This window comes from Oncorhynchus gorbuscha, linkage group LG17 (assembly GCF_021184085.1).
Source record: "Oncorhynchus gorbuscha isolate QuinsamMale2020 ecotype Even-year linkage group LG17, OgorEven_v1.0, whole genome shotgun sequence".
Taxonomy (NCBI): Eukaryota; Metazoa; Chordata; class Actinopteri; order Salmoniformes; family Salmonidae; genus Oncorhynchus; species Oncorhynchus gorbuscha.
The window spans coordinates 12,033,614-12,061,500 of NC_060189.1; the positions used below are offsets into that span (position 1 = coordinate 12,033,614).

The 27,887-nt window shown below is 42.6% G+C and overlaps 2 protein-coding genes and 1 long non-coding RNA gene across 6 annotated transcripts in view; 2 read left to right on the forward strand and 1 right to left on the reverse strand.

Annotated features, from left to right (window-relative positions):
• Positions 1-1,208: 1,208 nt before the first annotated feature.
• On the reverse strand, positions 1,209-3,797 carry LOC124001121. The gene is made up of 4 exons (XR_006832741.1): positions 3,575-3,797; positions 3,087-3,137; positions 2,144-2,244; positions 1,209-1,261 (listed from the first exon to the last, which is right to left on the reverse strand). It is a non-coding gene; the product is annotated as an uncharacterized LOC124001121 (long non-coding RNA).
• On the forward strand, positions 2,630-8,115 carry LOC124001120 (collectin-11-like). Of its 2 annotated transcripts, none has more exons than XM_046307693.1 (7): positions 2,630-3,156; positions 3,669-3,799; positions 5,126-5,197; positions 5,939-6,010; positions 6,107-6,160; positions 6,256-6,351; positions 6,558-8,115. In XM_046307693.1, exons 2-7 carry the CDS (start codon positions 3,670-3,672, stop codon positions 6,965-6,967), a joined length of 834 nt encoding a protein of 277 aa, XP_046163649.1. In that variant the 5' UTR covers positions 2,630-3,156; position 3,669; the 3' UTR covers positions 6,968-8,115. The 2 variants fall into 2 exon arrangements, with proteins under 2 accessions (XP_046163649.1, XP_046163650.1); XM_046307694.1 differs by having other exon boundaries at positions 2,635-3,156; positions 6,576-8,115.
• Positions 8,116-8,199: 84 nt separating this feature from the next.
• Positions 8,200-27,887, forward strand: part of LOC124001118 (doublecortin domain-containing protein 2C-like) — a 46,483-nt gene continuing 26,795 nt past the window's right edge. For 2 of the 3 annotated variants that reach the window (XM_046307690.1, XM_046307691.1), the window contains exons 1-6: positions 21,612-22,244; positions 22,405-22,453; positions 22,778-22,854; positions 23,167-23,298; positions 23,607-23,759; positions 23,871-23,928. In XM_046307690.1, the coding sequence (XP_046163646.1) occupies positions 21,955-22,244; positions 22,405-22,453; positions 22,778-22,854; positions 23,167-23,298; positions 23,607-23,759; positions 23,871-23,928 (759 nt within the window). In that variant the 5' untranslated portion in view covers positions 21,612-21,954. Of the gene's footprint in view, positions 9,273-21,611; positions 22,245-22,404; positions 22,454-22,777; positions 22,855-23,166; positions 23,299-23,606; positions 23,760-23,870; positions 23,929-27,887 lie in introns of those variants that run through there. The other variant, XM_046307692.1, reaches the window with a different exon arrangement.

The window sequence follows — 27,887 nt, forward strand, 5'->3', positions numbered from 1 at the left end:
TAAAAATACCTTTAATATACATTTGTAAAAGTTGGCATATATACAAGAACAGATTTGGCTGTGTACAGGTACAGCCATCTGTAAATAGCACACCTGACTCCCTCGTCCCCATATTATTACTTACCCTCTTGCACCCCAGTATCTCTACTTACACATTCATCATCTGCACATCTATCACTCCAGTATTAATGCTGAATTGTAATAATTACTTTAGCCTATGTATTGCCTACCTCCATTGTCCTACATTTGCACACATTGGACATAGATTTTTCCATTTTTCTTTTATTTTGTGTTATTGACTGCACGTTTGTTTATGTGTAACTGTTGTTTTTGTCGCACTGCTTTGCTTTATCTTGGCCAGGTCACAGTTGTGAATGAGAACTTGTTCTCAACTGACCTACCTGGTTAAATAAAGGGTGAAAGAAAAAAGAAAAAACTGAAATCCAGTGAGACACAGGAACTAAAGGTGCTACAGTGCCTTCAGTAAGTATTCACACCCCTTGACATTTTCCACATTTTTTGTGTTACAGACAGAATTAAAAATTGATAACATGTTGATTTTGTATCACTGATTTACACCCCATAATGTCAGTGGGATGTTCACAAATGAATAAAAAGGAAATTCTGAAATGTCTTGAGTCAGTTAGTATTCAACCCCTTTGTTATGGCAAGCATAAAAAGGTTCAGGAGTAAACATGTGCTTAACAAGTCAGATAAGTTGTATGGACTCACTCTGTGTGCAATAGTGTTTAACATGATTTTTTAAATGACTCTCATCTCTGTACCCCACATATAAATTATCTGTAATATCCCTCAGTCAAGCAGTGAATTTCAAGCACAGACTCAACAATGAAGACCAGGGAGGTTTTCCAATGACTTGCAAAGGGCACATATTGGCCGATGGGTTTAAATGATTATTTATTTATTTTTTTAATAAAAAAGCAGATATTGAATATCCCTTTGAGAATGGTGTATCAATACACCCAGTCACTACAAAGATACAAGTGTCCTTCCTCCTTCCTAACTCAGTTGATGGAGAGGAAGGCAACCACTCAGGGATTTTAGAGAGGCTGGACTGAGGGCATGTAGGCCTGTTGTAAGACCCAGATGCAGACAGTGTCAAAGTAACAAAAGTGTATTACTAGAACAGGGGCAGGAAAAACAACAGGTCAAGGGCAGGCAGAGGTCAGTAATCCAGATTAGAGTCCAAAAGGTACAGAACGGCATGCAGTCTGAGGGCAGGCAGAGGTCAAAACAGGAACTAGAAACAGACAAACGCAAAGGGAAAACCGTTGGTATGCTTGACGATCAAAACGTGAACAGATCACACACACACAACTAGGCAGGATATATGTTTTGATTTGATAAAATGAATGGGGTTAGTTACAACTGGGGTTGGAGTTACACCCTACAGGAACAGGGTTGGAGAGCCCTGCAATGATAGGCTACATCTGTCGGCACAAACTTTGAGGAAATGACATAATTTACATATTGTTTGCGCCCCCTCATCTAAAAAAGAAACAAAAATAGCACTACACCACTGCAAATCAGATCTGTGGTAGGTCTGTAGCCGTGGAGTCTGTGTGCTGCATGTGTTCCCCCTTGGCTTCATCCATCTGAGCAGAAGCCAAAATGCAACCTTCCTGTGCTCATTATGAACAGGGTAAATAAAGGACCTTGAATGACAACACCATGGCCAACTCCTCTTTACACCCGGAGACTTTGTGCTGCTATTTTGATCGGCCGCTGACCACATTGTAGTCTTCTCTATTTACATTGTTTCACAGCCTACACTTGGATTAGCGGACACTGTAATTCATTAAACTTGACTTGATTATTTCAACGCACCAGCATTACAATATAACGTATACTATGCACAATTTCTGCAATAAACAGATGTATTGCGGCGCTTTAGTTTTTTGGGGGGATGCGCTACATACTGTAGCACACAGTCATTCATATAATACATTACAGATTTGAGATTGACAAGTGTTTGAAACCGATAATTATGTTTTAAATAAGGGAATATTTCATCATTGGGCATTATTCTGAGAAACTTCAGCAGAGGCAAATCCATGTTGGAAGATTCTGCTTTGGACAACCACTCCTGGAGAGAGTACCTGGCTAACCAAGAAGTACTCACCACTGTCGATAGCATGGCATCTTGTCATCAGACTCGATATGCAGGGAATTGTCATTTCCTATTGTCAACGGTCTATTTGCACAAAGTCGTGTCAGTCAGCACTACAGACAGAAACGGATGGACATTAAAACATATCTTAAATTGAGGATATCCAAATCCATTACAGCCACCACACTACGTACTTTCACACACAAACAATAACCAATACTTTTTTATTGGATTAACAAACCATGCAAACATTTAGTTAAGACTAAGACCAAGGTGGCTAGCCAGCCAGTTTGCTCGCTAACTTGACTTGGGTTGCGTTACGTACACAGATATTATTGCTGGATGACGTAACTTTGACTGTTCTTTCATTCATCTAGCAAAAACTAGCGTTTTTTCATCCCAGAATATATCTGCAATGCTGAATATGACCAAAATGATTCGCACGAACACCTGTGACCACCTGTCCGTGGGTAGAGAGTCCATTTAAGAACCAATAACATGGTCGATAACGACCAACTCCGCTCATCAGGAGCACCGGGCCATGTAAAATGAACTCAAATCTAGTCAAGTTCAACGTTGATTCTATGCTTCAGAAGCCGCGTTTTGAAATGAAGACAATATTTTCTAGTGGACAAATTCATATTGGTCGCTCCCCGTTTGTTCCGCTTGCTTCCGTTTGGTTCCAAGAGTAAACGGTAAACAATTTCCGTTGCAAAACGTTTTGCTACAGACCAAACATTTTGCAACGGAATCAGACTAATGAATACACCCCAGATGTGGATGATGTCAGTGACCCCCACACTTTCCCATCCAATTATCTCGGAGACCCCAGCCGCCCCTGGCTTTATCTGTGAAACTGTTTATGGAAGGCCTTTCACACACATTCTATGGTCCCGAGGAGGAAAAATGAAATCCTTTGAAAAGACCACCAGTGTGCAAGCCTCTTAAAACTCACGAGGACAATTTGGGAAAATCGTCAAACTGAAGCTACTTGCTGCTTTGGAATCTGGAAAACAACACAAAAGGTAGGTTAAATGTAGAATTATTGATGTGACTCCAGACCCACATGATTTGCTGTGTATGCCATGACAAAGCAAGCTTGGTTAAAAAAAAACATTTGTGGGGTGGAGGGAATGTTGTTTGTATGTATGCGATCTGTCACAACACTTTCTTGTTTCATCTGGAATGTCCTTAAGGCACTGTAAGGGAATTTAAAGCCTGGGAAGAACATTTGGTCATAGGTCAAGAAAAGTTGTCAATCACATTGTTTTGTACTGAGTGATGTGATAGTTGATTTGAGGTCTAAAATCAGTTGTTGTGATGTACTGTATGAAAGCAAACGATCAAATAGGCCTGAAGAATCATTGCTCATATCTGCAATAATTGTACCACGGTGCCAACCATGACATTGCATTTTCTCAATTGTCTGCCAATCAGTCTTACCTCAGCTCTCCTGGTGTCTCTTTGTGTGTGTGTTTGCCAGTCAGTGAATATCTAATTAAATGTCTTTAAGTCCATCAACCCGTCTATGTTGCAGGATGAGAGCAGAGGAGCTGATGCCTTGTGTTCTTATCACTCTGCTGGGGCTGACCCTGATGGAGTCAACTCATGGACAGCACATGTCAGATGAACCCTGCTCCGTCCAGATCCTCGTCCCAGGACTCAAAGGCATATACACTGAGTGTACAAAACATTAAGAACACCTTCCTTATATTGAGTTGCACCCCCCTTTTGCCCTCAGAACAGCCTCAATTCGTTCGGCATGGACTCTACAAGGCGTCGAAAGCGTTTCACAGGAATGCTGACCCATGTTGACTTCGATGCTTTCCACAGTTGTTTCAACTTGACTGGATGTTTTTGGTTGGTGGACCATTCTTGATACACCCAGGAAATTGTTAGGCGTGAAAACCCCAACAGCATTGCAGTTCTTGACACTCTCAAACCAGTGCCCCTGTCACCTACTACCATACCCCATTCAAAGGCACTTATTAAAAAATGTGGTCTTGCCCATTCACCCTCGGAATGGCACACATGCACAATACATGTCTTAATTGTCTCAATGCTTAAAAATCCTTCTTTAACCTGTCTCCTCTCCTTCATCTACACTGTTTGGAGTGGATTTAACAGGTGACATCAATAAGGGATCCAGTTCCTAATGTTTTGTAGACACAGTAGAGCCCCACAGTAGAGGTGTCATAATACCCATAAAACCTAGAGGTCAAACAGGGAAATGGTTCCAATTGTTTTTCCAATGTTACATTTCCCCATACAGTGTAGGTTTTTTTAAAGCTTAAAATAAGGGCTGTTTTGTGTAGTCTTACCCCGGTGTGATGTTTAGCCCGGTGTGATGTTTTGATATCCGTGTAAATCTCTCTCAAACAAGGTGTCTTTTATCAATATATTCGGTTCTATTTACACTGATTCAAAAATACCTTTTAGCATCAAAGTATACATCAAAACTACAAATCCCTGCACATCATCTCTAGCTGACTCCTTTGCTAACAGGTATTGTATCAATTTCAAACTTGCACAAGATAGTTCACAAAATTGTCCATTTATAGAAATGTAGCCAATTGATTAATTACTACATTTAGCTAACATTAGATAGTCAATCCAGAGATTCTTACCTTTGCCTCGATTCAACATGGCATTTGTAGTTCTTTATGATAGCCACATTAGCAGCTAATTAGCATTTCATTTTTGGGGTGTAAGCATAGGAGAATATATTGATAAGTCACCTTGTCCTAGAGACATCAAAACATCACACCAGGGTAAGCATGCATGAAACACAGCCCTAATTTAAATGTTTCTTAAATCCCCTGTGGGAAAAAATGAATGGTGGAAAAACGATTGGAACCATTTCCCTGTTTGAGCGCTTGGTTTTATGGGTATTAGGACTCAGACTGTGGTACTCTATACACTTATTCCAGAGTTGTGAGGTTGTTGATTCATGAAGCTTTTTTTCATCCGTGAAGCTTTCTCTCCATTTGACAGGAGAGCCAGGAGAAAAGGGAGAGAAAGGGGCACCTGGGAGACCAGGAAGATTGGGTCCACTCGGGGAGATTGGTAAGCATCCATCATTGAAAATAGAAACAAATACAATGTGCAGTATTCTCTCTGTACAGGTGCTATGCTTCATCCCTCACAATATCACAAAATGTTGATGACTCATCTATGAAGGCTTGGGAAACTTGAGAAATATATTGATTTTAAATGTATGAGTGGTCATTTTTTCAGTTTCAGAGAATGATGAGGGCAGTTTGAGAATTTGGTTGTCATGAAAATCTGTTTAAACACCCCTTCTGATTGATCTTTGGAAAAGGTATTTGGATAACCCTTTGGCTTCTCATTGTGGTGCCTCATTACATTTGTGGACAAATGTATTTTACAAGAGACGAAACCATACAGATTTTGTTCAGAATGGTTTAAAATAATCCAATTTCCCTTAAGAACATGATTCTAGAGTTTATTTAATTGGACAGTTATTGTCTATAAACTAGGGTAAAGATCACAGTATGCACTGACAAGAATTTATCCTACAGGATGTTGTGATCTGATTACTTCGCTGCTTGGCAGTCCAGAGCAACAAAATGTTTACTTTAGGTCAGAGGTTGTGTGAGAAATGTTACCCAGAATCCCCTGAATCACTGACAGGTGCTGACTGCAGCTGTTGATGATGAATGATGCGGCTGACATCGAAGACAGATTAAATTCTCACATGGAGGCTTTGTTATTTAACCCAATTATTCATTTGATTCTGAAATCAGTCACAAAAACCTAGTTACAGTAACACATGTTTCCCTGCAGGACATGCTGGAGTTAAAGGACATAAGGGTATTATAGGACGTTATGGGAAAATGGGCCCCTGTGGAATCAAAGGTAGGAATAAAAAAACAGAAGAACATGCATTTACAACAGTGTTTTGGGATGCATTACCATATTTCCCATGTACTTTGACAATGTTTCCACACTCAGGTTTAAAAGGAGATATGGGGGATCCTGGGCCAATGGGCCTGAATGGTGATCCAGGTACAACATGTATTTGTTTGGGGAAACATTACAGGTCTAGTTAACAATAAGTCCACCAAGAGTATGGAAAATATGCATTCCTTTTGTCTCATCAGGTGTTCCATGTGAATGCACACCCCTGAGGAAGATGATTGGTGAGATGGACATCCTAGTGGCCCAGTTATCCAATGAGATGAAGTTCATCAAAACTGGTACGCTTTTAGGATGTCTGGTTTATAGTCAAATATGAATGTTGAATTAGGAATTTCCAATGAGTAACGCAGAGGTAAAGACATCTGTTTCCTTTCCGTATCACTCTCATCTATGACCATTTGGTTTTGTTTGCTTCCATTCCACAATGTGAATGCTGGGTATATATGTCAGTGTGATTATAGAAATACAAGTGCTCATTTTTCAGCACTGCCCTCCCCTGCAGCTGTCGCCGGCATCAAAGAGACCGACAGTAAGGTCTATCTACTGGTTAAGGAGGAGAAACGCTACACCGATGCAGAGGTCTATTGTCAGGGAAGGGGTGGACACTTGGCCATGCCCAAGGACGAGGGGGCCAACGCAGCCATCGCTGGGTACATCACTGAGGCGGGCCTGAGCCGGGTGTACATTGGCATCAATGACATAGACCGTGAGGGCCATTTCACCTACGTGGATCGCTCCCCCATGAGCACCTTCAGCAAGTGGAGGGAAGGAGAACCCAACAATGCCTACAGGGACGAGGACTGTGCTGAGATGATGGCGGCGGGGGACTGGACAGATGTGGCCTGCCATCCCACCATGTACTTTGTGTGTGAGTTTGACAAGGACATTGTCTGAGGGGAATTTTGAGAGTGGTAGTGAGTTGGAAGGGCAAAGGCCTCATTGGAGCTGCATGACAGAGAGAGGCTATAATTATAGAGAAGCCTTTTATAGTTATACAGATGATGTTCAGTATGAAACATTATTTTGACACAGCTGCATTTGTTTAATCACCCACCAGTGCTAAATATCATTGTACAGTTTAGAATATTGTGTATAGAATACTGTGTATATAGTTGTGTAAAAACAAGGTTTCTTCTCAGTACTTCCAGAATTCTGCTTTTTTGACTTGAAAGTTTGAATTGAATGGATGCTGTTTTTATAAACCTTTGCATTGAATGGCTCCAGCAACGTTTAATATGGACCATGCAAACTCAACAAAGTAGTGAGTAACTGTAGATGCAAAATGTATTTACTATTACCCAATACATGTTGGAAAATACACAAACATGTCTTGTAGTATGTTCATATTGTTGGTCTGTTATCTTTTTATAAAAGTAATTTCTTGGAAAGTGCACTTACAGGAACAATAGACAAGCTAGCCATGTAGGTTGGCATAGAGTAGTTGGGGATGGGCTTGAAAGTGTTTGTGAGGTCTGTCAGATGTCTTGACTTCTGCCGTGTGCCTTGACTTCAATGATGGTGCAGAGTTCATGTAGCTGACATTATCCAGATAATTAATGGTTTCTGGTATGTTATGGGATATTCATCAGCAAAAAAACAGAAAGAAATACGATTTTGGGACATAGGCTTTCAACGACTGAATGCAGTATCTATTCTAAAATATGGAAATGTATGTCCTTTTAACAGAACAGTGTCCTCAGGGATGCAGATGGTGAAATATGTGATTTGGTATTGCTCATTTGCCTGTAATGTACAACATAAACACTGATACTAATAGTAGTTCATTTATTTTTCTATTTACAAGTAAGCGCTATGTAACTGTCCTACTGGTGTATTTTGTAGGTTACCTCCACCTAGTGGCTAATAGTGAAACACTCCTACCACTGTTCACTGTTGATCTCCTCACATAGAGCTATCGGGAATGTTACCAAATTAAAATGGAAAGATAAAGACACAAACCAGATGTAGCTATTCCTAGGAAAACATAATATACCGACACCACATTCAATTTCAACCGGCATACCTTGCGTGTGAACCTATTAACTTATGGTGGTCCTTCTGTAGCTCAGTTGGTAGAGCATAACAGGTTTATGATGCCTGTCAGATCATCTATATTATTATTATATAGACTAACAGGTTTATGATGCCTGCAGATCATCTACAATTTAATTTTAAAAACTCCAGTCCTTATAATTACCTTTTCCTCTCATACCAATGTTTATAAAATATCAATATCATGTTACTCTATAGGCATACATCTTATTTTATTTAACCAGGCAGGTCAGTTCAGAACAAATTCGTATTTACAATTACGGCCAATCCCTAACCTGGATGACGCTCGGCCAATTGTGTGCTGCCCTATGGGTCTCCCAATCATGGCTGGCTGTGATACAGCCTGGAATTAAACCAGGGTCTGTAGTGAAGCCTCTAGCACAGTGCCTAAGACCGCTGCGCCACTCGCGAGCCCCAAATTCGACCAGATACAGAAGCAAAAGGTCTGTCTGCACATGATGTAATCTAGTGAAAACATTTGAAAAGATGCCATGACCTTAAGGAGCAATTGAAAGGTAAGAAACAAAAATGACATGTGATCAGAAAATTGTAACAGTAATCGTTTGCAATGAGGACCGGATTCAAATTCTATTATACTGTAGTTCCATCTAACAACAGATCACCTTATTGTGATAGATTATGAGTGAGCAGCATTGGTAATCTCCTTCTGTCAGGAGCTGACAGTCTTAATAGGGGAATATTCATGTTGGAATGGTGCCTGGAACTCCATATATGGGCATAGCTGTCTCATCTAAAAATGTATGTTGGAATTGTGTCTTTGCAAGAACTCCATGTATCGGCCTGACAGGAACTCATTTTGTGGGCGTAGTAAATTGTTTGCTAAATGATTACACCTGAGTTCTATCTGAATCAATAGTTTTTAGGCTAGCACAGTTTGGTTTTCATCAGTTCGTCAATTGATTATGGATGCTTTGATTGCTGATTGCTTTTAAGACTGTGCCTGTTGATACTTTACAAGTGTAACTGTCAGAGGGTTTTTGGCTGGGGAATTGGAAACAAGGTAGCAGAGTAGGATCTCGGGGATCTAATAACCAAGCCATCTGTTGCACTGGGGAATGTTCCTCCATGGTTCTTTCCAAAGAATTTGAATTTGATTGTGGAATAGGAGTGGTGTGATGTTGGTAATGTAAGTACACAAGTAGATCAGTTTGTTGGTAATAATTTGTATTCCTTTTTGACAGTAATGGGTTTAGGAGTTCTGCCAATCCAGCACCTGTTAATTGTTGAGTTCTAGCCTGAGAAATAAAGGTGTGGTCATACCTGTGGTCCCGTGTCTCTGTGGTGGTACACTGGGGGAGATGTTGCCAGAAGATTCTGACCCTACTCTTACGCTTGTTTACACTGAGTTGCACTGAGGTCTGAACACAATGATGGTTACATTAAGGCACTGAGGAACTGGTGTTAGATATGGGTTGAAAAATGCCACTGTACTCAATGTTACCTTTATCCACACTGAAACATTTGATTGAAATACAGCAAATGTTTTGGAAAACTGCCCTTTTTGTTCTCCAGCAAGCTAGTCACCACAGCCATTTTGGAATGGCAGTATCAGCTCCTTAGTAGTTCAATGCGATGTGCCTTTCCATAATGGTTACTGCTAACTAGGATGAGGATGAAAAGGGCAGTTTTCTGAAAAAAATTAGCAGTATTTCAATTGTGTCATTTTAGCAGACACTTATCCAAATCTGTCACGTGTGCCGAATACAACAGCTGTAGACCTTACCGTGAGTTACTTACAAGCCCTTAACCAACAAAATGCAGTTAAACAATTTACAAAATAAACATGTGTAAATTAATAAAACAGAATGAGGCTATATACCGGGGGTACTGAGTCAATGAGCAGCTGTACAGGTTAGTCAAGGTAATTTTTACATGTAGGTAGGGGTAAAGTGACTGCATAGATAAACCAGCGAGTTGCAGCATTGTAAAAACAAAGGTGGGGAGGAGGGGGTATTAATACAAATATTCAGTGGTGTGAAGAACTTAAGTTCTACTTAAGTAGTTTTTTGGGGAATCTGTACTTATTTTGACTATTTATACTTATACTTATACTTTTGCAACACTTCATTCCTACAGAAATTAATGTGCTTTTTACTCTATACATCCATACATTTTGAATGATTAGCAAGACAACATGCCTGGTCATCCCTATTGCCTCTGATTTGGCGGACTCACTAAACACAAATGCTTAATTTTTAAATGATCTTTGAGTGTTGGAGCATGCCCCTGGCTAACTGTAAAATAAAAATGTTTTTTAATTAAATGGTGTCATCTGGTTTGCTTAATATAAGGAATTTGAAATTAGTTATACTTTAACATTTGATACTTAAGTATATTTCCAACAAAATACTTATACTTTTACTCTAGTGTTTTACTGGGTGACTTTTACTTTTCTGTTAAGGTATCTTTACTTTTACTCAAGTATGACAATTGGATACTTTCTCCACCTCTGTAAATGGCCATTTGATTAATTGTTCAGCAGTCTTATGGCTACGGGGTAGAGCCTTTTGGAGCTAGACTTGACGCTTGGGAACTGCTTGCTGTGCAGAAGCAGTCTATGACTTGCGTGACTGGAGTCTTTGATCATTTCATATCTTCCTCAGATACTGCCTAGTACATATTTCCTAAATGGCAGGAAACTTGGCCCCAGTGATGTACTGGGCTTTACGCACTACCCTCTGTAGCGCTTTGTGGATGCCGAGTAGTTGCCATGCAACTGGTCAGGATTCTCTCAATGGTGCAGCTGTGGAACTTTTTGAGGATCTGGGGACCCATGACAAATCTTTTCAGTCTCCTGAGGGGGAAAATGTATTGTCGTGCCCTCTTCACCACTTTCTTGGTGTGTTTGGAGCGTGATCGTTTGTTGGTGATGTGGATACAAAGGAACTTAATTATTGACCCTCTCCACTTCAGCTCCGTTGATGGGGATGTGCTCGGCCCTGCTTTTCCTGTAGTCCACAATAATCTCCTTTGTCTTGATCATGTTGAGGGAGCGGTTGTTCTCCTGGCACCACACTGCCAGGTGTCTGTCTCATCATTGTCGGTGATCAGGCGTTTCACCGTAGTCTCGTCAGCAAACTTAATGACGGTGTTGGAGTCGTACTTGGCCACTCAGTCGTGGGTGAACAGGGAGTACAGGAGGGGACTAAGCACACACCCTTAAGGGGCCCCCATGTTGAGGATCAGTGTGGCAGATGTTGTTGCCTACGCTTACCACCTGGCGGTGGCCCGTCAGGAAGTCCAGGATCCAGTTGCAGAAAGAGTTGTTTAGTCCCAGGGACCTTAGCTTAGTGATGAGCTTTGTGGGCACTATGGTGTTGAACGCTGAGCTGTAGTCGGGGATTTTTATTTGACCTTTATTTAACTAGGCAAGTCAGTTAAGAAAAAATTCTTATTTTCAATGATGACCTAGGAACAGTGGGTTAACTGCCTGTTCAGGGGCAGAACGACAGATTTGTACCTTGTCAGCTCGGGGATTTGAACTTGCAACCTTTCGGTTACTAGTCCAACGCTCTAACCACTAGGCTACCCTGCCACCCCAGTATTATCACATAGGTGTTCCTTTTGTCCAGGTGGGAAAGAGCAATGTGGAGTGCGATTGAGATTGCATCATCTGTGGATCTGTTGGCGGTATGTAAATTGGAGTTGGTCTAGGGTTTCCGGGATGATGGTGTTTATGTGAACCATGACCAGCCTTTCAAAGCACTTCATGGCTACTGATGTGAGTGCTACAGATTACCTTCACTTTCTTGGGCACAGGGACTTGAAATGTGGGTATTACAAACTTGGTCAGGGAGAAGTTGAAAATGTCAGTGAAGACACTAGCCATTTGGTCGGCGCATGCTCTGAGTACACGTCCTGGTAATCCGTCTGGCACCGCGGCCTAGTGAATGTTGACCTGTTTAAAGGTCTTGCTTACATTGCCTATGGAGAGCATGATCACACAGTCATCCGGATCAGCTGGTGCTCTCATGCATGCTTCAGTGTTACTTGCCTTGAAGCGAGCATAAAAGGCATTTAGCCCTTCTAGTAGGCTTTCCTTTTGTAGTCCGTAATAGTTTGCAAGCCCTGCCACATCTGACAAGCATCAGAGCCATTGTTGTAAGTCAGTCTTAGTCCTTTATTGATTATTTGCTTGTTTGATGGTTCATCTGAGGGCATAGTGGGGTTTCTTATAAGGGTCCAGATTAGTGCAGATGACTTCGTCAACCATTTTGAAAAGAAGGTCGACGACATCCGATCCTCGTTTGCTAAGTCAAACGACACCGCTGGTTCTGCTCACACTGCCCTACCCTGTGCTCTGACCTCTTTCTCCCCTCTCTCTCCAGATGAAATCTCGCGTCTTGTGACGGCCGGCCGCCCAACAACCTGCCCGCTTTGACCCTATCCCCTCCTCTCTTCTCCAGACCATTTCCGGAGACCTTCTCCCTTACCTCACCTCGCTCATCAACTCATCCCTGACCGCTGGCTACGTCCCTTCCGTCTTCAAGAGAGCGAGAGTTGCACCCCTTCTGAAAAAACCTACACTCGATCCCTCCGATGTCAACAATTACAGACCAGTATCCCTTCTTTCTTTTCTCTCCAAAACTCTTGAACGTGCCGTCCTTGGCCAGCTCTCCCGCTATCTCTCTCTGAATGACCTTCTTGATCCAAATCAGTCAGGTTTCAAGACTAGTCATTCAACTGAGACTGCTCTCCTCTGTATCACGGAGGCGCTCCGCACTGCTAAAGCTAACTCTCTCTCCTCTGCTCTCATCCTTCTAGATCTATCGGCTGCCTTCGATACTGTGAACCATCAGATCCTCCTCTCCACCCTCTCCGAGTTGGGCATCTCCGGCGCGGCCCATTGGATTGCGTCCTACCTGACAGGTCGCTCCTACCAGGTGGCGTGGCGAGAATCTGTCTCCTCACCACGCGCTCTCACCACTGGTGTCCCCCAGGGCTCTGTTCTTGGCCCTCTCCTATTCTCGCTATACACCAAGTCACTTGGCTCTGTCATAACCTCACATGGTCTCTCTTATCATTGCTATGCAGACGACACACAATTAATCTTCTCCTTTCCCCCTTCTGATGACCAGGTGGCGAATCGCATCTCTGCATGTCTGGCAGACATATCAGTGTGGATGACGGATCACCACCTCAAGCTGAACCTCGGCAAGACGGAGCTGCTCTTCCTCCCGGGGAAGGACTGCCCGTTCCATGATCTCGCCATCACGGTTGACAACTCCATTGTGTCCTCCTCCCAGAGCGCCAAGAACCTTGGCGTGATCCTGGACAACACCCTGTCGTTCTCAACCAACATCAAGGCGGTGGCCCGTTCCTGTAGGTTCATGCTCTACAACATCCGCAGAGTACGACCCTGCCTCACACAGGAAGCGGCGCAGGTCCTAATCCAGGCACTTGTCATCTCCCGTCTGGATTACTGCAACTCGCTGTTGGCTGGGCTCCCTACCTGTGCCATTAAACCCCTTCAACTCATCCAGAACGCCGCAGCCCGTCTGGTGTTCAACCTTCCCAAGTTCTCTCACGTCACCCCGCTCCTCCGTTCTCTCCACTGGCTTCCAGTTGAAGCTCGCATCCGCTACAAGACCATGGTGCTTGCCTACGGAGCTGTGAGGGGAACGGCACCTCAGTACCTCCAGGCTCTGATCAGGCCCTACACCCAAACAAGGGCACTGCGTTCATCCACCTCTGGCCTGCTCGCCTCCCTACCACTAAGGAAGTACAGCTCCCGCTCAGCCCAGTCAAAACTGTTCGCTGCCCTGGCCCCCCAATGGTGGAACAAACTCCCTCACGACGCCAGGACAGCGGAGTCAATCACCACCTTACGGAGACACCTGAAACCCCACCTCTTTAAGGAATACCTAGGATAGGATAAGTAATCCCTCTCACCCCCCTTAAGTTTTAGATGCACTATTGTTAAGTGACTGTCCCACTGGATGTCATAAGGTGAATGCACCAATTTGTAAGTCGCTCTGGATAAGAGCATCTGCTAAATGACTTAAATGTAATGTAAATGTAATGTTAAATGTAGTGTCCCACTCCTTGAAAGCAGCATCTCTAGCTTTTAGCTCAGTGCTGATATTACCTGTAATCCATGGCCTTTGGTTGGGATATGTACGTACGGTCACTTTCAGGATGACGTCGTTGATGCACTTATTGATGAAGCCGGTGACTCAGGTGATATACTCCTCAATGCCATTGGAGGAATCCCGGAACATATTCCAGTCTGTGCTAGCAAAACAGTCCTGTAGCGTAGCATCCGTGTCATCTGACCACTTCCGTAATGAGCGAGTCACTGGTACTTTCTGCTTTAGTTTTTGCTTGTATGCAGGAATCAGGAGGATAGAATGATGGTCAGATTTTCCAAATGGAAGGCGAGGGAGAGCTTTATACGCGTCTCTGTGTGTGGAGTAAAGGTGCTGTAGAGTTTTTTTTTTTCCCCTTCTGGTTGCATATGACATCCTGGCAGAAATGAGGTAAAAAGTTTGCCTGCATTAAAGTCCACGGCCACTAGGAGTGCCTCTTCTTGATGAGCATTTTCTTGTTTGCTTATGCCCTTACACAGCTTGTTAAGTGCGGTCTTAGTGGCAGCGTCAGTTCGTGCTGGTAATTAGACAGCTATGGAAAATAAAGATAAATTCTCTTGGTACATAGTGTGGTCTACAGCTTATGAGGTACTCCACCTCAGACGAGCAATACCTCGAGACTACCGTAATATTAGACATTGCGCACCAGCTGTTATTGACAAATAGACACACATACCAATCCCTCGTCTTACCGGACTGTTCTGTCCTGCCGATGCACGGAAAACCCAGCCAATTGTATGTTTTCTGTGTCGTCGTTCAGCCACGACTTGGTGAAACTGAAGATATTACAGTTTTTAATGTCCCGTTGGTAGGATAGTCTCGAATGGAGGTCATCCAGTTTATTTTCCAGTGATTGCACGTTGTCCAACAGAACGGATGGTAGGGGCGGGTTACCCACTCACCGACAAATTCTCACAAGGCACCCTGATCTCCGCTCCCTGTATTTCCTTTTTTTTTCTTCGTGTGAATGACAGGGATTTGGGCCTTGTCTGGGAGCAACATTATATCAATCGCATCAGACTCGTTGAGGTGAGTAATTGGTTGGTTAGGAGCCCGTAAAATTGCAGCCATCCCGCCGGGCCCCATTCTTACATCCAGAGCTATTTACAGTAATGAGTGCATACATTTACGTAATGGTCCCCCACTGTAATCAGTCCCACAAACCTACCGTTGCCAGCGCCATGCTCTACCATCCGAGCCACACAGGACAACAGTGCGGATGTATAGTGCAGATGTACATTGTTCTGGAGCAGGTTTTTATCAAGGTTCTTTCTGTACTTTGCTCCGTTCATCTTTGCCTCGATCCTGACTAGTCTCCCAGTCCCTGCCGCTGAAAAACAACATGATGCTGCCACCACCATGCTTCACTGTATGGATGGTGCCATGTTTCCTCCAGACATGACGCTTGGCACTCAGGTCAAAGATTTCAATCTTGGTTTTATCAGAAAATAGAATCTTGTTTCTCATGGTCTGAGAGTCTTTATGTGCCTTTGGGCAAACTCCAAGCGGGCTGTCACGTGCCTTTTTCTGAGGAGTGGATTCTGTATGGCTACTCTACCATGAAGGTCTGATCGGTGGAGTGCTGCAGAGATGGTTGTCCTTTTGGAAGGTTTTCCCATCTCCACAGAGGAACTCTATAGCTCTACCAGAGTGACCATCGAGTTCTTGGTCACCTCCCTGACCAAGGCCCTTCTCCCCCGATTGCTCAGTTTGGCCGTGTGGAAGGCTCTAGGAAGAGTCTTGGTGGTTCCAAACTTCTTCCATTTAAGAATGATGGAGGCCACTGTGTTCTTGGGGACCTTCAATGCTGCATACATTTTTTGGCACCCTTCCCCAGATCTGTGCCTCGACACAATACTGTCTTGGACCTCTATGGACAATTCTTTCGACCTCATGTCATGGTTTTTGCTCTGACATGCACTGTCAACTGTGAAACCTTATATAGACAGGTGTGTGCCTTTCCATATCATGTCCAATCAATTGAATTTACCACAGGTGGACTCCAATCAAGTTGTAGAAACATCTCAAGGATGATCAATGGAAACAGGATGCACCTGAGCTCAAGTTCTAGTCTCAAAGCAAAATGTCTGAATAATTATGTAAATAAGGTATTTCTGTTTTTGTAAACATCTAAAAAACAGTTTTTGCTTTGTCATTATGGTGTATTGTGTGTAGATATGCTGAGGATTTTTTGACATTTTAGAATAAGGCTAAAGTAACAAAATGTAGAAAAAAAATCAAGGGGTCTGAATACTTTTTCACACGGGCACGTATCAGTGAGGATTAAGGTAACATTTGGAGTACAGTGGCATATCCCATCCCTGCATTGATTAATGTTTTCCAACCCATATCTTGCGCCTGCGCCGCAGTGTCTTAACCAGCAATTGCTACATTTTTGGACTTATAAATTGATTATATGCACCTATTGATTCTTGAAGGCTATAACTTATAAATGCCTCTTGAGCCGAGTTCAACTGTCGTACACCATCAGAACCCGAAATATGAGCTTGATTTACTCCAATGTCTATAAACAAAGTAAATATAAACAAACACTGTATAGCCTCAAAACATGGTTAAAACTATAATTTTGATATCATGCATGGTCACTCCTTGCATCCATAGCTCTTTTATTTGAGAGTGGTTACATTTCTCCATCCCCATCTCTCAGCTTTTACTGAAACAAAAGGGAGTATGTGTTATTGCTTCTACTGTTGATTGCTGCTTTAGGGTAAGGGTTAGGTTTAGTGTAGGGATGTCTCAAGGATTCTGGATAGCACTATCCAGAAGGATCCTGACTGGAGGAAGGTTATCGGAATGTCACGGATGGTCCAGATTTCAGACTGACAGGTAGGCTACTCAGTCTCAATAGAGCTGAGTGCAGACTATATGTGATGGAATTGACTCCAGACAAGGTCACCAAATACAGCTTTGGAGTAATCTCCTCATACAGTTGACATTGGAAGTTTACATACACCTTAGCCAAATACATTTAAACTCAGTTTTTCACAATTCCTGACATTTAATCCTAGAAAATATTCCCTGTTTTAGGTCACTTAGGATCACCACTTTACTTTAAGAATGTGAAATGTCAATAATAGTAGAGATAATGGTTTATTTTGATTTTATTTCTTTCATCACATTCCCAGTGGGTCAGAAGTCTACATACACTCAATTAGTATTTGGTAGCATTGCCTTTAAATTGATTAACTTGGATCAAACGTTTTGGGTAGCCTTCTACAAGCTTCCCACAATAAGTTGGGTGAATTTTGGCCCATTCCTCCTGAGAAAGCTGGTGTAACTGATTCAGGTTTGTAGGCCTCCTTGCTCGCACACGCTTTTTCAGTTCTGCCCACACATTTTCTATAGGATTGAGGTCAGGGCTTTGTGATGGCCACTACAATACCTTGACTTTGTTGTCCTTAAAGCCATTTTGCCGCAACTTTGGAAGTATGCTTTGGGTCATTGTCCATTTGGATGACCCATTTACGACCAAGCTTTAACTTCCTGACTGATCTCTTGAGATATTGCTTCAATATATCCACTTAATTTTACTCTTCATGATGCCATCTATTTTGTGAAATGGCATTTTATTATTATTATTATTATTATTATTATTATGTGCACCAGTCTCTCCTGCAGCAAAGCACCACCACAACATGATGCTGCCACCCCCGTGCTTCACGGTTGAGATGGTGTTCTTCAGCTTGCAAACCCTCCCCCTTTTTCCTCCAAACATAACGATGGTCATTATGGCCAACAGTTCTATGTTTGTTCATCACGCCAGGGGACATTTTTCCAAAAAGTATGATCCTTGTCCCATGTGCAGTTGCAAACCGTAGTATGGATTTTTTAAATGGCGGTTTTAGAGCAGTGGCTTCTTCCTTGCTGAGTGGCCTTTCAGGTTATATCGATATAGGACTCGTTTAACTGTGGATATAAACTCAGCAACAAAAAAAAGAAGTCATCTCACTGTGAACTGCATTTATTTTCTGCAAACTTAACATGTGTAAATATTTGTATGAACATAAGATTCAGCAACTCAGACATAAACTGAAGAAGTTCCACAGACATGTGACTAATATAAATGGAATAATATGTCCCTGAACAAAGGGGGGTCAAAATCAAAAGTAACAGTCAGTGTCTGGTGTGACCACCAGCTCATTAAGTACTACAGTGCATATCCTCGTCATGGACTGCACCAGATTTTCCAATTCTTGCTGTGAGATGTTACCCCTCTCATCCACCAAGGCACCTGCAAGTTCCTGGACATTTCTGGGGGAATGGCCCTAGCCCTCACCCTCCGTTCCAACAGGTCCCAGAGGTGCTCAATGGGATTTAGATCCGGCCTCTTCGCTGGCCAATGCAGAACACTTACATTCCTGTCTTGCAGAACGAGCAGTATGGCTGATGGCATTGTCATGCTGGAGGGTCATGTCAGGATGAGCTTGCAGGAAGGGTACCACATGGGGGAGGAGGATGTCTTCCCTGTTACTCACAGCGTTGAGATTGCCTGCAATGACAACAAGCTCAGTCTGATGATGCTGTGACACATTGCTCCAGACCATGACGGACCCTCCACCTCCAAATCGATTCCGCTCCAGAGTACAGGCCTCGGTGTAACGCTCATTCCATTGACGATAAACGTGAATCCAACCATCACCCCCAGTGAGACAAAACCGTGACTCGTCAGTGAAGAGAACTTTTTGCCAGTCCTGTCTGGTCCAGCGATGGTGGAGTTGTGCCCATAGGCGACGTTGTTGCCTGTGATGTCTGGTGAGGACCTGCCTTACAACAGGCCTACAAGACCTTAGTCCAGCTTCTCTCAGCCTATTGCGGACAGTCTGAGCACTGATGGAGGGATTGTGCGTTCCTGGTGTAACTCGGGCAGTTGATGCCATCCTGTACCTGTCCAGCAGGTGTGATGTTTTGATGTGCCGATCATTTGCGGGTGTTGTTACAAGTGGTCTGCCAATGCGAGGACGATCAGCTGTTCGTCTTGTCTCACTGTAGCGCTGTCTTAGGCATCTCACAGTACAGACATTGCAATTTATTGCCCTGGCCACATCTGCAGTCCTCATGCCTCCTTGCAGCATGCCTACGGCACGTTCACACAGATGAGCAGGGACCCTGGGCATCTTTATTTTGGTGTTTTTTAGAGTCAGTAGAAAGGCCTCTTTAGTGTCATAAGTTTTCATAACTTTGACCTTAATTGAAGTTATTTGTATTTTTATGAATGATCTTTGAAAGACAGGGTCCTGAAAAAGGGCCCTTTCCTTTTTTGCTGAGTTTAGATACTGTTGTACCTGTTTCCTCCAGCATCTTCACAATATCCTTTGCTGTTGTTCTGGGATTGATTTGCACTTTTCGCACCAAAGTACGTTAATCTCTAGGATACAGAACGCGTCTCCTTCTTGAGCGGTATGACGGCTGCATGGTCCCATGGTGTTTATATTTGCGTACTATTGTTTGTGTAGATGAACGTGGTACCTTCAGGCATTTGGAAATTGCTCCCAAGGATGAACCAGACTTATGGTCTACAATTTTTTTTCTGAGGTCTTGGCTGATTTATTTTGTTTTTCCCATGATGTCAAGCAAAGAGGCACTGAGTTTGAAGGTAGGCCTTGAAATACATCAACAGGTACACCTCCAAATGACTCACATGATGTAAATTAGCCTATCAGAAGCTTCTTTCCTGAATTTTCCAAGCTGTTTAAAGGCACAATCAACTTAATGTATGTACATTTCTGACCCACTGGAATTGTCATACATATGAATTATAAGTGAAATAATCTGTCTGTAAACAATTGTTGGAATAATTACTTGTGTCATGCACAAAGTAGATGTCCTAACCGATTTGCCAAAACTATAGTTTGTTAACAAGAAATTTGTGGAATGGTTGACTCCAACCTAAGTGTATGTAAACTTCCGACTTGAACTGTACCTAGTTTCTATTTCTCCTCAAAGTGTTGAACGTTGATACTCTTATCCATTTAATTTCTAGAATCCAGGCAAAGGTTTATCATTGTTTAATTCGAGATTGTCTCAACAACACTATTTTAAAGATTCAACAGGGCATCTAAAATGAAATCATATTATAAACCAAACACAAATTCAGTACAATGTTGTATATGCATGGCACAGTTCTTTGATAAAGCACAGTATGAGTTGTCCCTTAAGCTATGAATAATGAACACAGAGATGATGAATTATGCATCCCATTGACCAGGAGAGTGTCTGGCAAAAACCAATTAGCTGCTGTTGTAGTGGTGAAATCTCTGGTTACCTCTGCAGTAAACAATTTGGACAGCACTGACTGAGGGGAGGGAAACATTGCCAGGTTATTCGGGTGGAAAAAGTCATAACCATGTCCATGGGTGATGCTTTGTGGAAAAACTCCCACCTATTAATGTAATTATGAATTCCATCCACATGCAGTCATTTAAAAAAATGTAATCAAAAGTCTGCAAGAAGTTTAACAGTAAAGATTGCATACGTTTGTAATCTATAATGCAATTCGAACTGGTAGGCTATTTGGTCAGACATTTTGTGATTTCAGGCAGATAGTCCTACTGCTACATCTGATTGGTGAAATGTAGTATTCAGTTAACACTTTGGTTGATTTGAAAGACCAAAGTAATAGCAATGACCACATTTGACCACATTATGAACTGAACACACATGAGTGTTTCAAGTGCCTACAGAAGTTGAGGGCCCAATGTGCCATCATGGCATGGTTTATATTATTGTAGCGACCTGCACAGACAGCTGTGTGTTATGTGTTAGGCTAGGAGGTGGTTGTGTTGTACTGACCAGTACCCGGTGTTCGCGGGGTCCAACCTGTCAATCAACCTGCTATCTGCCAATCACGGGAATGCCTGGAATGTTCTGATGCCGGGCATCCTGGTGGTTGGCGGAGTGGCGTGGAGGGGGGTTGGGCAGGGGGGTGGAGCATTGGAAGTTAAGACCAGGTTCAGCTTTTGTTCTCTCTCTCTTATGTCTGGGCTTCACAAGAGAAGGTCACGATTGGCTTATGTCATCTATTTGGCGTGTGCTACGGCCCAAACAGTAGCCTGTGTAAAGTTGGTGTAATAAACCGTCAATTCGTAAACTCAAGCCTCTGTCTGGACAATTGTTCCTTTATGATCTAGTCGGGTCATTACATTATGGAGAAATTATCTGACACACGTGGTTTCTTCTCACCTTTAAATGTCATTGAGCATTTTCAACAATAACTTTAGAAATGAATTTAAGATGAACAAAATGAATAGATAGGATGAATACTGAAGCATAGGCTTGTTGTGCTTGATGGGGTCCCTTTTGCGGGATCCTACTTGATATACTGTATCATTGTATGTGGCCCATGGGTCACCAAGCATTTCTGGAGAACGCGCGCTTTCCCCCCACAGGTTTCCTTGGAAACACATCCAACAACATAAATTAGATTGGTGGTAGCCACAAGGCTAGACAGCTTTGAAAACAGAAACAGCACGGTTAACGAGGAACAACAGCACGTTTGTTGACCAGAAACATCTGTAACGAAGGATAGGCTTCTTGATAGGATGCGCACCCAAGTGCGTCTGTCTCATCTTCAGATATCTATTTCTTTGCGAGAAAAATCTAATTCTCTTGCTAACGTTAGCTGGCTAACTACTAGCTAACTCTTGCCATTTTGACCTCTGGTTCTGGAACGTTGTCTGCCACGGTTGTGATCACATTAACATGTCTGGGACTTCAGGTAGAGCGGTGCTCCCTCAACCTCCAACAAAAACTATTGTTGTCTACAGGAATGGGGATGCTTTTTTCCCTGGACGAAAGTTTGTTATAAATCAACGACAGATGTCAACGTTTGACAGCTTTTTGAGCTCTGTCACGCGTGGGGTTGAGGCTCCTTTTGGAGCGGTCCGAAATGTTTACACTCCAAGGGAAGGGCACAAAATCCATGACCTCGTCAACTTGCAGCATGGGGAGAGATATGTTGCAGCCGGAGGAGAGCGTTTCAAAAAGCTTGAGTAGGTACACTGTAATTATCCGGGAATTATAAGACTGATGTTATTGTTAGACAGCCTTGTTGTTGTTGCTGGTGCAGCCAGCCATAAATAATCATGTTTAATGACTAGCTAAACCAAAATGCATGTAATTTGTAATGTAATCTACTGTTTTTCATTCTAGTTATTACCATATAACAACGAAGAAACCACAGAAAAAGAAGAATGAACCGGTAAGGCCACTAACTATACCCTCATCTTTTTGCTTTTTTAAATGTTTTATCACAAAGCTTTTTGAAAATCATCCATGTGTGTATGTTTGTTGCAAATGACTAATTAGCCTAATTGCTTTCGACTTTAACTGAACAATGGAACTGATATTTGATACCATACTGGCCACACCATTTCTGTGTCAGTAAAGGAATGCATGAGCACCTCTGAAAGATAGGCCTAGGCTATCACTCACACAATCATTTTACAGGATTGCAAGATTCTCGGTAATAACCATGTAATATGTAATGTAATACCATTTTTATTTTTGTTGTTTGAAATTACAGATCCGACCTGTAGTTCACAGTAGAATAGTTGTTTCTGCTCGCTGGAGGAAAATAATAAACGAGTCATGCACTATCAAGTGAGTTTGGGTTTTCAAGTGTCCTACAATCATATTGTGCTGTTTGCAATGGGATGTAGGGAATACAAAATAGACATGATCTTTTTTCACTTGTCTTGTTATTCTATAAATGCCAAAACTAAGTAGGCCGAAATGTTTCTTGTCACCTAATACTTAAGGAGATTTTATTTATTCTACTTTGTTAGATTCAATTGATGTATGTAGCCTAGTCCTACAACATTTCTGATGTTGAAAATGTCAATGATCATAACCATGTTAAAATCGCAAGCCCATAAAATGGTACTGAGTTTCATGTGTTTTTGTATTTTGTAGTGTTTTTACCAATGGAGATGTGTTGGTTCCTCCAGCTCGGATACTGATACCAAAGTATACTCTCACAAACTGGGAAAGTGTCTTGGCCATGGTGACCGAGAGGGTACATCTGCGCACTGGTGCTGTGTACAGGTAGGAAAGAACTAATAATAGCTCTTTATGTTATAGATCATAATGTTTTTAAATTAAATTAAAAGTCATCCAACTTGTAACATTGACCTCATTTATGATTTACATAATCACATAATTAGTGTTGCTTTTCGTACCATTTAAATATTGAAAGGGCACACACCTAATATGTTGTGAAATCTGTTATGAATGTATTGTAATGTTTTTTAAATGTATAACTGCCTCAATTTTGCTGGACCCCAGAAAGAGTACATGCTGTTTTGCGATCCATAACAAATACACGTTAATGATAATTTTTCTATGATAACTAGACTGTGCACATTAGATGGGACTACTTTACTTGGGCCAGAGGAGCTAGAGAACAACCAGTACTATGTTGCTGTGGGAGCTGAGAAGTTCCGCTTCTCGCCATACTTCCAGTGGGTCCCCAGCAGAGGAATCATCCGGGACAACAGTCATCATGCGTAAGAAAAATGATGTATTCCTCTCCAGAAAAAGAAAGAATTCAAGTTTATGTTCTGTTGGTTTCATTCAGATTATGGTGTTCTTCTTACTAATTAGTAGATTTTCCTTAGAGTCAACAATGACAGTCTCCCAGTCCCTGTTCCCACAAGGAAAGGCAAACATGCAAAAGTAAGTAGGCCTACTGTGCAGCAAAGGTATACTAGTATATACCACATACAGTAGATGCTTGTATTAACCTCCCCCCATGAAATCATTCGTTTCAGTCCAGGAGAAGTGAGAAAGAAAGACCTCCAGTAAAGAGTTCCATTTGAAAAATATCATGTTTTATCACCCTGAAGTAGGAAACAGCTGTGATCACAGTTTATCCTGCAATAATTTTATTTCAAGGACATACTGTACAGTGTGACTGGAAATTGTCTTCACGCTTAGAACAGTGAACAATGTAAACATTTTCTGTTGCGTACAGCATTTCAATTAAGATTTCCAGCGTGTGTTGTTCATGAGCCTTGCCGTTTGGGGGAGGCATTGAGTTACCATTGCCTTCCACTTTGCTAGGTAACAGAACGAGCCTGGCCGTTTGATCAAGTAACAGCGAGTCTCATAGACCGAACATATTAACCAATGGACCATGCTGACAAAAAATCGAAAAAAATGGAATTCCTCCAGAACCAGGACAATTTGTATGCTGATTAGTAGACGTTGAAACGCATTGCAGTGATATGAGAAATGCACAGGGCCCAAGATGATCGCCACATACATACAAACAAGTGAAGAAGAGGAGAACATGCACACTCAGCAGATCGAGATCAGGCTATACGGGGAGATATCTGACAACTGATTTTTCTAACTAAGAAAGGTGACAGTAGCAGCATGGCATGTGTACATTTTTTCTGATATAGAAAAAGCTCAATTTCTTTTAAAGATACACTATGCAGAAATCCCTCTGCCATTTCCTGGTTGCAATTTTTTTAATAGTTTGCCTAATTTCCGTTTATATGACAAAACAAGCAAGTATAGTGTAGAGAATCATTGTACCATCTGAACCGCTGTGAAATATATTTTCTATAACCAAAAATATTGTATTTTCAGCTGTTTGAAGCTGGTGTACAAAACCGACAGTAAAAGACTCAAAAACTAAACTTAAAAATGGAATGCATAGAAATAGCTCACATAGAACAGCTGTACCGCTTCTTGAACTTGCTTTCAATGAGAATGACAGATCTAGAAGTCACATTTCTATGTGAATTTTGTCAGGTCTCCCAAAAAGTCAGGTCAGGTATCCCATATTGCAGCTTTAACACTTGATGTGCTGTCTTGTTTTCAAACGATAATAATGTTTTATCAACGGGATTGAAATGGCAAGAAAAAAAAGGTCAGTAACAGGAGAAATGTGAATTGAGTTACCAGAGCTCCTTTTGCTTTTGAAAACAACATAAGTGGTCCTGCATAATTGTGTCAATTCATGTATTTTTTTCCCCAATTGGTAGTTACAGTCTTGTCCCATCGCTGCAATTTCCGTACGGACTCGGAAGAGGCGAAGGTCAAGATCCATGTGTCCTCCGGAACACGACCCAACCAAGCCGCACTTCTTCTTGACACACTGCTCACTTAACCTGGAAGCCAGCCGCACCAATGTGTCGGAGATGACACCGTACACCTGGCGACCGAGGCAGCGTGCATATGCCCGGCCCGCCACAGGAGTTGCTAGAGCGCGATGGGACAAGAATATCCCAGCCGGCCAAACCCTCCCATAATTGTGCGCTGCTTCATGGGTCTCCCAGTCGCGACCGGCTGCGACACAGCCTGGAATCGAACCCGGATCTGTAGTGACACCTCAAGCACCCTGATGCAGTGCTTTAGACTGCTGCACCACTCGGGAGGCCTTGTGTCAGTTTTTCAATGCAGGATGGAATCCACAAAGAGCAGTTTGCACTGTTCATTCCACCAACCAGTGTAATTCTGTTGTTATTATCTTCCATATTTTATTGACCTACACAGAGGGAGAATGTCCTTTTATTATACACCAGAAGGGGGAAGCAGAGACAGTGTTATGTCCTCTCTATCCCTCAGCCAGGGTTATCACCAGTTACCATAGCCACAAAGTCAAAATTGTCTATTGTAAAATTTCATGAATACTTTTTGGTCTTAATTTAAGGTTCGGCATAAGGTTGTCAGTGTGGTTACGGTTAATTTTAAGAAGTTACATTTTAGAAATAGTCAGGGTTTAGCCATAATTATGACTTTGTGTTTGTGGTAACTAGTGACGACCATCCGCCAGCTCATCCATTATTACTCATTGACTGGAAACGCTACCATACTTTTATGCTCCCTCATCACCTTACCCCTCATGAATTCGTAAATATGATTTGACCAGTTAGTGAGGACGTTTCAGAAACAAGATTAATGGCAGAGAAATTGTCCACTGTAGTTAGATCTGTCAGCGGTTTAGCTTACTGATACACATACATTTATAGGTTTTGTGTTCCTCATTCATTTTGGTTTGACCTCACAAAGCGACAAGCGACCTGATTTGAAATGCCTGTAAAATCTCTGTAACATCCTGTTGTAGGCTGGTATAAAATGTAACCTTTCTCAAGGCTCTGCAACCTTGCTTTGTGAGCATGGAGCATAATGTCTGTATGCGCCAGCAGAGCGTCTCGGTCATTTAGTACTGTAACAGTGGCAGAGTAGTTACTGAAGTCTGCACTGAAGACTCTGCTTGCATCATGTGGCATTGGCAGTACAGTGTGTCCCCGTTGGCAGCCTAGATGCTGAGCTAGTTGTCTATGTGTGATGATGACCAGAAAACAGGATTGGTTGGAAAAATGTATTTCCTGCATTGAGGTCCATTAAGCACAGTAACATAAGTGACGTCACACCGGCGCCAGTAGACACAGTCACCTGGCCATATGAGAAGAACTCAGCAGACTACTCAGGGAGAGAGGAGCTAGAGTGCTCCCCTGACATCATCAGGTGACATCATCACCCCTTTCCAACTGTATCGTTCCCATCCCATGTGACCTGATTCAGAGGAAGTGGTGATGCCCAGTGGGAAGCGTTACACCCTAGTCGCCTGCTGTTAATTTGTCTTCCCACTGAGGACCAGCCACTGGGAGTGGCTCTGGCTCTGATCCTATACGGTGGTTGGAGGTTGGCTGCTGCTGGCTCTCTCTCATGCCGGCCCCCGCTATCATATCGTACTGTCCTCCCGTTGACTCCTACACTCTGCTTTTTGAGAGGGCCAGAGATTACACGCCAGCCGCCCTCTTGGGTCCTACTCAACATTGATTCCACACGACTCAGGTCTCGGCGGGGCCAGATAGACACTGTCGCCCCACAGGACATAGAAGATGTGTAATGCCAGCGGAAAAAGAAGCAGCAGCAATGACTTCAGCAGCTTTTTACATTGCTGAATTTTGCAGTTGTACTGTACTGTACTCCCAGAGCTCTTAACTGCACTGGAGTGCCCCTCCTCTCTCTCCTTGAGAAGGGCTCTTTTTCTGCTGATTTAAAGAATTAGCATTTTTCTCCACAAGGCTTTAAAGATAAAAGTGTTTACCTTTTTTTATATTTCAGATGGGTTGTAAGATTTGGTTGTGGTCTTTTCAATACAAGCTACAGTACATCACTCTTTGAACTTTCCTGCAGCAGTCTTCTCATGTTGTTTTATTTTTGTCTCTAGCCCACCAACAGCTATATAAATTCAAAACAACATCAACACAAACTTGGCCTCTGCATTAAAGAAAGCAAACAAGTAGAAAAAACACAGCCGCGCTATTCCCCAAACCACATGTTAACGGGATGGCAAACACCATTGCCCGGAGTGTGTTGTTGTGTGGAAGCTTGAGCTCAGTACACTGGCCCTCCAACCAGCCTTGGGATCAGGCTGAACAAAAATAATTCTGAAAAAATTATGTCTGCTCTTCCTTTTCCTTTCAGAGGGAGACAGAGCTCACCTTGCTACCTACAAAGAGTCTGAGCAGCCTACTGTCTCAAGCATCACTCTGAGCTCAGCTTCCCACTCACACCCCCCCCCTTTCTCTCCTGTCTCTCTTCCTCCCCCCCGTACTTCCCTCCCTCTCCTCTCTCACCCAGCTCCCCAGCCCTTTTTTTTAATCAATAACCGT